The following is a 13,205-nucleotide window of genomic DNA, read 5'->3' as shown; positions in this document are numbered from 1 at the left end:
CACAGAGGGGCTATTGTATGAGAAAGATTTAAATAATGTAAATGATAGACAAAGACCATTAAATAGAAAACACACCCCTATTCAAGTAAAGCTTATGCCTTGATATACTTCTATGAAGATACCATTTTTTTTTAAGTTGAATGAGTTTCTTTCTAGCTACATATATTTAGTATCAAATGAAGAAAAATACTAGAATCTTGTAGACAGTGATAACTCAGAAGTAACAATTGTCATTATAACTTGGGTATTCCATCTAAATCAGTATTTTTGGTTCTGTACTAGTACGCTTCCAATTAGGGATTTTCTAGCTCTGTTGAATAGTAAATGTATTTTTCACCACACTTTTTCTTGGTAATCTCCAACCAGGTGTCATGACAGATCACATGCAGCCTTTCAGAGTTTTAGAACAGATTCTTTACCTCTCAAAGAGGTATCCTCCCAGGAGCACAAAGATTAAAATTTGCTATTTAGCAAATAGCATTGTTCAATAATATCTGAATTGAAAAGAATATAAAAACTAAATCAAGAAAGCCAGTATGCTTTTTGGGAGGCAAGTGATAACACCTTGATAAAAGCAGTGTTAATAGCTTCCTTGCTAATCTCCATCTGCCCTAATCCTTTCAAAGCTGTGATCCATGCTATTGCTAAAGAAACATTTACAAAAACTTAATCCTTAACTGAGTGCTCTTAGAGTAAGACATGGGTCCAAGTCTTTTCCAAATCTGCTCCTTGCCTTCTTCTCTGGCTTTGCCTTGCACTATGCTACCCCTTGCTCTCTGCATTGCAGATATATTGCCCCGTCTCCCTTCTTCACAGAACCTCCTGTACTTCTCTTTTTTGATTAATGTATTCTTAACCTTGCCACTTGGTCCAAGCCTCACTCCCTCAGGTCCCAGCAAACTGAATCCATTTCCCTCTTTATAGGTTCATTTGTACCATGTACCTCTGTTTCATGACATGTATTCAACAAATAGGTATGAGAATAAATTATTTGTCTCTTTCTGTAATAATGTTTACATTAGATTGTAAACAATTCTCAGGGGGAGACCTTGTCTTTTTCTACTCACTTTTGTACTCTCAGTATTCATACATCTGGCATAGTACCCAATACATAGTAAGTGTTTAGTAAAGATTGGTGAATGTAAGAATGTATGTGGCATAAATTCTGCATCACCCCTAGGGCTATGTAGAGCACTGTAAAAACTTCACTTTGTTGAGTGTTCTTTGGATGGTCTTAGATACTTTTTGGTTTTGATCAGTTTTATCTCTCTCTTTGTCACTACAGTCATTTTAGCATTTTGATGGAGGGGGCGGGTGCATGGCATTATGTCAAGAATTCATTCAACACTTAGCAAATATGCACATTGTCAAGTGTTGTGCTTGGCAGTCAGATGTAATGGTGAATTAAGAGGCAAGCCTCAAGGTGCATATCAGCTGGTAAATGAAAGACATGTATGGGCCAACCGTTTAGATTAACGGGGTAAATGGTAGAAGAGTATGTGTTTGTTTATGATACTGAGAGAAAGAAGACAGAAACAAGAGCCACTGACACCCTGAATCTGAGTGAAAAAACCTCATACTCCAAGTATTTTGTTTTGTTTTTTGTTTGCTCTACAAATATATATATATTTTTTCTGTTCTCTCTACAACAATCAACTCAGACCTCTGTGACCAAATATGTGGGGGGTGGGTTCCCCCAAATAAGCAAGCAAGCAATTCTGTAGCAGAACCAGCTGAGTGACCTCTAATGTAATCAATTCTAACATAATCTTCATGGAAATAACATTAGATCCCAAATGTTGAGGGCTTAGTCCCCAAGACTGTCCCCTCCCCACTTCAGAAACCAGTCACAACCTCCAGTTTGTAAATCAGGACTCTCTCCTTGGAGTCAATTAATTTGCTAGAGTGACTCACAGAACTCAGGGAAACACTTTTACTGGTTTATTATAAAGGATGTTACAAAGGATACAGATGAAGAGATGCAGAGGGCAAGGTATAGGAAGGCACATGGAGCCCCTCTGCCCTCCCCAGGTGCACCACCTCTAGGAACCTCCATGTGATCAGCTCTCCAGAAGTTCTCCAAACGCTGTTCTCATAGACCTTTTGTGGAGACTTCATTGGATTTTCATAACCATGACAACAGTGTAGAAATATGTTTGGACAAAAAGGGTGTGATCTGATACTAATAGCCTGACAAAACCAGCAAAGCCTATCTGTTCAGATTCTTCTTGGTCTCTGTGCAGCATTTCCACCTCCAGGGTATGGAACAGGACACTTTCTGAAATAGGGGTGTTACGACCCACAATCAGACAAGGTAGGTCAGATAAATTCTTTATGGTCAGCACCACGACAGAAAGTTGTGGGGAGATTGTATTTTTAGTTTCCATGGCCTGCCTTAGAAATAACAAAGGCTATGGGAGTTATGAGCCAGGAACCATGAATGAAAATCTGGAGAGATATATATACGCACACACATATCATAGTATCACACTGAGTCAGAGAAGGCCTTGCAGAAGAAGTAATATCTGAGTTGGCTTTTGGAGAGGAGGAAGAGGGGAGAGTTTCTTAGTATGAGGATAGGATATGGAAGGGGAGGTTGTTTGGGGACCTGAGAAATAGTGTGTTTGAAAGCACTGAGGTGAGAGACATCTGGTGTATTCAGGAAAGAGTGAAAAGTAGAGAATATGAAGGAGAATAGTGAGAAATGAGACTAGAGAGGTAAATAATTGTCAGGTCCCAGGGACTTTAATTACCTTGCTATTATGTAATAGGAAACCATGAAAGTTTCCTATTTCAAATGTAGTAAATTGGAAGTATACATGGAAATCTTAAATATTCTATCCAGATTCTACAAATGGAATAAATTGGAAGTATACACAGAAATATTTAAATACAGTGGGAACTAGGAGTGGATTCATGTTTGATTTTCGAGATAAAATGGAATAACCAAAAATAAGACTCATTGCAAGTACCAGTTTACCAGCAACAATTTAAGATCCCTTGAAATACAACTGCTTTGCTCTATATCTGTAGGAATGATGACCTTCAGGGTGCCTGCTGTATGGTGAACTTAATTTGAGTGAACCTTAGCAGCCTAAGTAGAACAATAATTTTAAGAATGTATTAAAGAAGAGCTTCAAACAATATAGTACAAACTGAACCCCTAGGGAGCCATAGCAGCCTGACATGTAGTAATCAAAAAATCTTTGAGCAAAGATCTTCTATAGAATATTAATTACATAAAGAAGCCAACATGCAAATTGTTCTCAGTCCTGAAAATAGTGGTTACAGCCACAACCCAAAGGACAAGTTCTATTTATATACATTGTGAATAGTATGGCTTATGCCTAAACCCTAGACACACAGGTCTTGTTCTCACCCAAAGGTTGTATATGCCCATATGTGCTTACAGACATCAAAAAGGAGCAAGGATGGGTCACTGGTGGGAGGAGGGTTGGGGTGGTATATATAGAATACGGGAGAAAACCTCCATGATTTCTGACTTTACTAGCACTCCTGCTAAAGTAGGATAGCAACACTTACCTTTTAGAGACCTACAAATTACAAAATCAAGCTTATAGAATGCACACAATAAATTTAAAAAAAAATTTTCAGCCAACAGGCAAAAATGTGTCTATCAAATAACTCATGATGTTAGGAACAATCAATAGTTGTAAAAAAAATTTTTCTCTACATTAAACAAGTGAATGTTTGCTTTTTTTTTTCCTTTTAAATAAACTATAGTTACTGATTGTGTTGGTATTATACATAGACAGGACCAGATTAGGAGGTTTTTTATAAATTCTATTGGCACATTTTAATTTACCAAACTGAGTATACATATTCTTGGTAACTTTCTACCACCTCTAAAAGTGAGTCTTTGACAGAATATATTGTGTAAAAAAGATAATAGGAATTTTCTGTATAAATAGGGTGTTTGGTCTCCATATACTGTTTCTTTAACATGAGACATTTTTTATTTTGCTCATAGTATGTTTGAATGTTTAAACATGTAAGTATTAAATCATGAACTCTATCTTATTCTTTAACTTTCTAGTCTTAAAAGCTGATGATGCCTTTAGGACTGAAAATTTTAAGTCTTTAATAAATGCTGTCAGGCATGTTCAACAGCTACTATAAACCTTCTCTTACAGTTAAAACTACAGTTCTGACCCAGACCCACACAGTGTAATTAAGGCAGTTATTGGAGTAAGCTACATTTGGAGTTAACCTAATTCAACCTATCATGTTTTATACCCACACTTTTGAGGAACATTTGAATCTAGTGAGCTCTGAAAATATACAAGATACAGAAATGCATATTGAGATATAAATTTGAGTATATCTATTAATATTTATGTCTTAAGATTACTTTCCTCAAGTCTTTTAGTTCTTTTAATTCACCTTTCTTCCAGTAACCTCTCTGTTTGGCTCTTCTTTCCCAGCTGTCCCCCTTTGGTAGCCATTCCTTTAAAGGAGCGATTAACCTGTGTGTAACCCAGATGTCTAATAGTTTAGGATGGGTGAAACTAATGACTCTCAGGGACCACCGGTGGAGTCCTGAGTCCCACGTCCTCCTTACAAACGGCTTTAGGAGGAGCATGCAGTAGGAACATATATGAACTCTGGAGGATGTTATAAGTGACGTTATCCAAACTTGAGTGGAGCAATTGACAGTTCCACGTCTAGGTTTGTCAACAACAAACAACAGTTGGCTATACATATCTAGTTTAAGTAGTAGTTTAAGATCATTTTCTTTGGAGAGTGATTGCTCAGTTGTTACATAATCTCTAACTCACTGATTCTAAAATTTTTCAGATTAAATTAATGGGCACAGCTGGAAGAAAAATAGCTATAGGTTGGTTGTCAAATAAATGGTGATTAGAGTACTATCGGTGATTGATTTTTTTACTTGATGAGTAAAGACCAGAATACAGAATAGTACATGTAATAGGATATTCCATGCAGATGTGTTTTATATGGTACTTTCAACTATTTTCCCCTGAGCTAGAGTATGAGTTAGATATTCCTAAAAAGATCAAGTCTAATATGAATATATACATATATACATATTTGCATACAGATCTTTAATACTTAATATTTACTAAATGTTTTATTTGTATTTTTTTTTTTTTAGACAGAGTCTTGCTCTGTCACCCGGGCTGGAGTGCAGTGGCACGATCTCACTCACTGCACTCCGCCTCCCTAGTTCAAGCAGTATTCATGTATCGGCCTCCCGAGTAGCTGGGATTACAGGTGTGCACCAACATGCCTGGCTAATTTTTGTATTTTTAATAGAGACGTGGTTCCACCATGTTGGCCAGGCTGGTCTTGAACTCCTTATCTCAAGTGATCTGACTGCCTCAGCCTCCCAAAGTGCTGGGATTACTACCAGTGTGAGTGACCGTGCCTGGCCCTAAATGCTTTTATGAATCCAGAAACTGTGCCCCCAGAGAGCTTATGATTTGATGAAGGTAGGTCAGAATATGGGCAATATCAAGGAGTATAGTATACAAAAATATAAAGGAGCATTGGCAATTCAAAGTGGGATGAAATTGTGGAGTTTTTTTTTTTTTTTTTTTTTTTTTTTTTTTTTTTTTTTGAGATGGAGTCTTGTTCTGTCACCCAGGCTGGAGTGCAGTGGTGCAATCTCGGCTTACTGCAAGCTCTGCCTCCCAGGTTCACACCATTCTCCTGCCTCAGCCTCTCGAGTAGCTGGGACTACAGGCGCCCGCCACCATGCCCGGCTAATAGTTTGTATTTTTGGTAGACACAGGGTTTCACTGTGTTAGGATGGTCTCAATCTCCTGACCTCGTGATCCGCCCACCTCAGCCTCCCAAAGTCCTGGGATTACAGGCATGAGCCACCATGCCCGGCCTAATTGTGGAGGATTTTTAAAGCTAATAGATTAGACTTAATGTAAGAATCAAGTACTTGCTGTACCTTTCAGACCAGGCAGATGACATAAAGAGAGTGGGATTTTAAAACATTAACCTGATCAGAGCCAGGTACGGTAGCTCACACCTGTAATCTCAGCAACTCAGGAGACTGAGGCAGGCGTCAAAGTGAGACCCTGCCTCTAAAAAATTTTTTTAATTAGCCAGGCATGGTAGTTGGAGGCTGAGACAACAGAGTCATTTGAACCCAGGAGTTCAAGGCTGCAGTGAGTTACGATCACACCACTGCATTCCAGCCTGGGTGACAGAGTGAGACCCTGTGTCTAAAATAATACACTTGAAAATAAAAATATGATCAGAGCAATTGGAATTGCACAGCAGTAGTCAATTGCAGCAAGATGAGTGTAAAGTCCAAACTGTAGTAGTAAGTGCAGTATTAGTGAGGAAGGGGTTTCTTTCCAGGAATTATTTCAAACAAATACATAGAATTTTGTGGGAATTCAGACATAAGGGATGAACAACTGAAGAGTCAGAGTCTTAAGAGTTTGAGCATGGTTGAATAGAGTGACCTGTGAAACACCAAGGCTATGGATGCCAGTTTTCATGGCAATGTTTTGAGGAGTGTAGATAGAAGTATGAGAGGGAATGAGCTGGAAGCAGCCGGTAGGCTTAGATGCCTTAAATAGTATACATTTAATGTGCTAAAGGGTATTGATGAAGGAACAGGGAGCATGCCATTTAGAGAAGTGAGCACGGATATCACCTTTTAAACTGTTAGTTTAAACTAACAATGGCTGAGGTATTTTCTCGATTTAGAGGCTACAGCATACCACGTCACGCTAGGAAAACGTATATGAAAATCCAGACTTAGAAAAGAAATAAAAATTAAGGAGTAGTTGCATTTAAAAGGATTCTTTATTTTCAGCAGGATTAATCATAAAACTCATTTTAAAAAGTTGTCTTAATATAAAAGAATATGATTTACCAAAATTTGGTTAGTAGGCAGTCCTTTAGAGTTGCACTTATTGGGGACATCTGCATTCAAATAATACCTTTCTTCTAGGGCAAAAGATGCCACGGGAAAAATTGCCAAAAAAAAAAAAAAAAAATGTTAGCAGTTAAGAACCTTTTCAACAGGGAAAAGTTAGTTTTTAAATAACGACTTGTACATACTACCCTGTGATAGTAATATTCTTCACTAAGTTTGTTTTCTGTATTATTTCATTATTTCTGACAGTTCCTTTCTCCCCATCCCTACTCCTTATAGGTATATTTGGCCCGAAAGGAAGGATCATCTTTTGCTTATGTTTCCTGGAAGTTTGAGTGTGGGTCGGTTGGCCTAAAAATCGATAGCATTTCTATTAGAACAACTAGTCAAACTTTTCAAACTGGAACAATAGAATGGAAATTGCGATCTGATACAGCACGAGTAGAACTGACAGGCGGTAAGCATTTGGCTGGAGAATTAATCATGAAATATATATTTAGCACTCTGAAGACCACTTGTACTTATTTGAGATGTAGTTCTTTTTTGTATCCAAGAGTTATTGATACTATTTCAGTAAAAAAAAAAAAAAAAAAAAAATTTTAAATAAAACCTGTGTGATCTCATTGTAACAGAAAGGCCGATGTTTTCTGTTGTGAAATACAAACGCAAGGAAAAAAATCATTTCTTTGTTTCAAAGGATGCATTTCTTCCATAAAAAATAATTTGTATTTATTTTTAAGGGTTTATTTTAACTTATACATCAGCCTATATAAAATGCATTTCAAAATGATCTGTGCTCTTTAAATTACCAAAAGCAAAATGTTAATTTTTTTCCCCTCTAACAGATAACAATCTTCACTCCTATGCTGATTTTTCTGGTGCCACTGAAGTTATTTTGGAAGCAGAATTAAGCAGAGGAGATGGTGATGTCGCTTGGCAACACACCCAGCTGTTTAGACAAAGCTTAAATGACCATGAAGAAAATTGTTTGGAGATAATTATAAAATTTAGTGACCTTTGAGATCCTAAACATTATAGAAAAGCTAGCAATAATCAAAGACTTACTAAAGTAGTCTGTTGGTTCAGTGCATGCTTAGTTGGCATTACCACCCTGTGCTAGCATATTTCTTTTGCTAGCTATCCATCATGTAATCCTCATGAAAATTATCTTTATACTGTGGACTATAATAAAATATTGAATTAAAAACTTTCTTCCATATGTGACTATAATTTGGAGTAAAGTCTCATTGACCCAATATGGGATTTTAATCTAAAAACTGTAAGTATAGTTTTAAAAGTTAAATAATGATATTCGTGATTAAATGCTATTCATGATTATGATAAAATCTTGGGCTTATGATAGTAATTTGACATATTCTGATCAGCCATTCATTTCTTCAGAAGTGGTTGAATTAGTCTCCTAATATTTTAATTTTAATTAATGTGAAAGTACAGTATCTCATAAATTATATAATGCATGAAAATTTATATGATTATAAATATGCAGGCATTTAAGAAATAAAATGAATTATTTTGCCTTACATCTTTTAGTTTTGTTTTGGCTCATAAAATCTTTTTTCTAAACATTGAAAATACTTGAATAGATATGAGTTATGAAAACATTTAACATTGACAACATAAATTAGGATACATTTTAAATTCCATAATACGTGGACATTTTGAAAATGCCTTACCTTTGAGTTATATTTTTATCTACCTCATTGAATAAAATATTATTGATTTTGAAAATATGTAACTATATTTTGCAGTATCTATATATTGTATCAAGAGTTTTTGTGTATGTTCTGTATAACCTCTCAAATTAAGTTTAGTGAACATTAAGCATTTATGTACAAAGCATTGTGATAGCACTGTGGAAGAAGCAGTGGTGAAAAACATAGCCCCAAGCCTCCAGATTCCTTTGTGCTGTTCTGCAAAGTGAGTTCTCAACTCTTTATACAAGAAAAAGACATACTCAGAGTCTCACCCTGTGCCACTCAATAGAACGTGACATGTATTATAAAATATATAATTAAGATCCTGAAACAAAGGTCTTATATTTATTCTTTTTTTCTTTTTAGAGATGAGATCTTGCTATGTTGCCTAAGCTGCTTGGAACTCCTGGGCTTAAGCGATTCTCTCACCTCAGCCTTCCAAGTAGCTGGGACTATAGGCATGTGCCATTGCTCCCAGCTTATATTTGCTTTACAATTGCAGTAAAACTCTGTTGAGAATCTTTTTGTGCTAAAAAGTTATATTTCAAGAGAAGTAGTTTATGCATCTGAAATTATTAATATGTCTTGAATATAAGAAAGTTTTCTGGAACTCTCAGTCTCGAAATTTTAACCTATAGTGGCCAAGTACTTAAGATCGGAAGGACTTGACACTTACCTGTCTTGTGGTGTCTGCTATTGGCACAGTGAGTATTTTGATGATCATATGGGCTGATCCTGTTAACCAGCATGAAAAAACCTAGAACTGTTCAAGCAGTTTTATAAAGATGGTACTAGAATGTAGGAACTCAACTGAATGGATGCATTCTTTTACTGTGGCTTTAAATAGAAAAAATGATTCGAGTTCAGATGTTTTTTGTTGTTACAGAGTTGAACTGTCAAAGAGAAAAGGTAGTTGCACACTTTTTTTTTAAATACTTTTCAATATATGTACATATTTTTCATTTTACTTTAAGTTCTGGGATACAAGTGCAGAACGTATAGGTTTGTTACATAGGTATATGTGTGCCATGATGATTTGCTGCACCTATCAACTTATCTAGGTTTTAAGCCTTGCATGCATTAGCTGTTTGTCCCAATGCTCTCCCTCCCCTGGTACCCCACCCCCCAACTGGCCCCGGTGTGTGTTGTCCGTTCCCTGTGTCCATGTGTTCTCACTGTTCAACTCCCACTTATGAGTGAGAACATGCAGTGTTTGGTTTTCTGTTCCTGTGTTTGCTAAGGATGATGGTTTCCAGCTTCATCCATGTGCCTGCAAAGGACATGATTTCATTCCTTTCTATGGCTGCATAGTATTCCATGGTGCATATGTACCACATTTTCTTTATCCAGTGGTCATTGATGGGCATTTGGGCTGGTTCCGTGTGTTTGCTATTATAAATAATGCTGCAGTAAACATACATGTGCATGTGCCTTAATAGTAGACTGATGTATATTCCTTTGGGTATATACCCAGTAATGGGATTGCTGGGTCAAATGGTATTCCTGGTTCTAGATCCTTGAGAAATCGCCACACTGTCTTCCACAGTGGTTGAATTAATTTACATTGCACCAACAGTGTAAAAGCATTCCTGTTTCTCCATAGCCTCACCAGCATCTATTGTTTCTTGACTTTTTAATAATCACCATTCTAACTGGCATGAGGTGGTATCTCATTGTGGTTTTGATTTGCATTTCTCAAATGATCAGTGATGTTGAGCTTTTTTTCATGTTTATTGGCTGCATAAATGTCTTCTTTTGAGAAGTGTCTGACCATATCCTTTGCCCACCTTTTGATGGGGTTGTTTGTTTTCTTCTTGTAAATTTATTTAAGTTCCTTGTAGATTCTGGATATTAGATCTTTGTCAGATGGATAGATTGCAAAATTTTCTCCCATTCTATAGGTTGCCTGTTCACTCTGATGGTAATTTCTTTTGTTGTGCAGAAACTCTTTAATTAGATCTTATTTGTCAATTTTTGCTTTTATTACAATTGCTTTTGGCATTTTCGTCATGAAGTCTTTGCTCATGCCTCTTTCCTAAATGGTATTGCCTAGGTTTAATCAGTGTGCAAAAATCACAAGCATTCCTATACACCAACAAAAGACAAGCAGAGAGCCAGATCATGAATGAACTCACATTCGTAATTACTACAGAGAGAATAAAATACCTAGGAATACAGCTAACAAGAGTTGTGAAGAATCGCTTCAAGGAGAACTACAAACCACTGCTCAAGGAAATAAGAGGACACAAACAAATGGAAAAACCTAACATCCTCATGGATAGGAAGAATTAATATCATGAAAATGAACATACTGCCCAAAGTAATTTATAGATTCAATGCTAGTCCCATCAAACTACCATTAACATTCTTCACAGAATTAGAAAAAATTAAATTTCATATGGAACTACAAAAGAGCCCGTATAGCCATGACAAACCTAAGCAAAGAGAACAAAGCTGGAAGCATCATGTTACCTGACTTCAAACCATACTCCAAGGCTAGAGTAATCAAAACAGCATAGTACTGGTACTAAAACACATACAGACCAATGGAGCAGAACAGAGACCTCAGAAAAATAACACATCTACAACCATTGCGACAAACCTGACAAAAACAATGGGGAAAGGATTCTGTATTTAATAAATGGTCCTGGGAAAACTGGCTAGCCATATGCAGAAAACTGAAACTGGTCCCCTTCCTTATACCTTATACAAAAATTAACTCAAGATCGATTAAAGACCTAAATGTAAAACACTTTTCTTAAATGTATTTCATGAGATTTTTCAACCCAGAGCCTATCCCATATGTTAATAGATATTTTATTATACAGAAAAGTTTGGAAATGGTACAGAAGGTATGGGACAACACAGTTCTTGATAATGTGAAAAGTTGAGTGACAGTAAACTGGTAAGGCAAAAGTAACTTAGGCAAAATGCAGATAGTACAAACCCCTCAGTGCGTGACCAATATTAAGGTACATTTTATTTAGGATCTTATGATTAATAAGTTTTCCACTGCCATTGCATATTAAAAATAATCTATACCCTGGTTTCAGGTCAGATCCCATCATGATGAATTCCACAGACCCAGCTTGTTATTGCAGTGTTTTATTTTTAAGAAAGTCCTTTGCTGGAAACCACATTCTCATGGTGAACAAGAAGTACATCTGATGCTTTGATCGATTTACAAGGAAAATAGTGCTTCTGATTAAAGGAGGGCCAGAGAACACTTTGTCATAGAACACTTTTGAGATAGAAAGTGTTGTTAGAGATAATTTAACCCAGATTTCTTACTTTTCAATGAGGAAAACTCAAGCCCAGAGAAGGTAAATGACCTGTCCTGACAATTCAATGAATCAGTGGTGTAGGCAAGATTCATTTCTACATCTAGTTGCAAGGTTATATAGAATCAGAGACCTGTAAGTGGGTTGCTGTTTTAGTAGGTGTTATTATACTTTAATAGAAATGTTCAAGTTGAGAAGGTATTACAATTGAAATTGGAAGGTATTAATATTGAAATATAGAAACTTTAATAGAAATGTTTAAGTTGAGAAGATGTTATAATTGAAATTGATTTTTCTAACCATAGTTAAACTTTTCTAAAGATTTTTTTTTTCTCTACAACAATAAGTTGTATTTTGATTTTATAGTACCAGCAGATACACTCTTCATAAACTAATAGCAGATCCAGGTAGCACACCTTCCTTAAATACTTTTGGGAGAAGAAGAAGAAGAAACCAATACAGGTCATGATTGGTTTTATTTCTCTTAGCATATATTCAGTTACACTCTGCATATTGACCAAAACACTGTTTTGTTTCTGATAAGAGATTTAGAATACACCTAAAACAACAGTCACCACTTTTTGAGTTTTTCATAAGTGCCAACGACTTTCATTGTCTCATTTGATCAAGATGGCATTGTACAGTAGATACTGTATCTTATCCCCATTTCATAGATGATGAAACTGAAGAATTAAGTGGGAGCCAGTATTTTAGTGGCTCTGTGTCCAACATCCCTTTCCTGTTTCTTAAGCCACAGTGAAAACAGACTCAGAAGTTGAGACTTGCTCTGGGAATAACAAAATTGTTTTATAACGATATAACAAAATATTATAAAGTAAAAGTGCTGCCTCCACTTCCCATGCTCTGTATTATTTTCCAAGTTAACTGCCAAAAATTTTACATGTGTCCTTCCATAGGTTTCCTGTGGATTTTCATGTCTATATATGTATACACACAAACATATACAGCTTTCATGTGTTTTTTATGTAAATGGAAGTATATCCTTTTCCCGCTTGTTTTTTAACAATGTGTCTTAGAAATCATTCCTTGGTCAGTCATGGATCTGCTACATTTATTTTTAACTGCTTCACAGTATTCCATAATTTATCCATTCTATTATTTACAGATATTTAGATTCCCCACTTTTTTTTTTTTTTTTTTTTTTTGGTTATTAAAAGCCCTGCTACAGTGAGCATCCTTGTACGTATTTATTTTACATAAAATACATGCCAAGATATGTGCATTTTAAATCTGACTAGCTACTGTCAAATTGCCCTCTAAAGATAATTTACACATCCAGCAGTAGTGGTTGAGGACACGGAT

At 36.0% G+C, this 13,205-nt stretch overlaps 1 protein-coding gene across 4 annotated transcripts in view; it reads left to right on the top strand.

The window, feature by feature from the left end:
* Positions 1–8,427, top strand: part of NGLY1 (N-glycanase 1) — a 67,561-nt gene extending 59,134 nt beyond the window's left edge. For 3 of the 4 annotated variants that reach the window (XM_017893410.1, XM_017893409.1, XM_017893411.1), the window contains 2 exons: positions 7,166–7,343; positions 7,732–8,427. In XM_017893410.1, the coding sequence (XP_017748899.1) occupies positions 7,166–7,343; positions 7,732–7,907 (354 nt within the window). In that variant the 3' untranslated portion in view covers positions 7,908–8,427. The remainder of the gene's footprint in view (positions 1–7,165; positions 7,344–7,731) is intronic. The other variant, XM_017893413.1, reaches the window with a different exon arrangement.
* Positions 8,428–13,205: the final 4,778 nt, after the last annotated feature.

This window comes from Rhinopithecus bieti, unplaced genomic scaffold (assembly GCF_001698545.2).
Source record: "Rhinopithecus bieti isolate Rb0 unplaced genomic scaffold, ASM169854v2 scaffold_23460, whole genome shotgun sequence".
Classification (NCBI taxonomy): domain Eukaryota; kingdom Metazoa; phylum Chordata; class Mammalia; order Primates; family Cercopithecidae; genus Rhinopithecus; species Rhinopithecus bieti.
The sequence above is the reverse complement of the archived record's forward strand: the minus strand, read 5'-3'. Positions and strand labels throughout refer to the sequence as shown.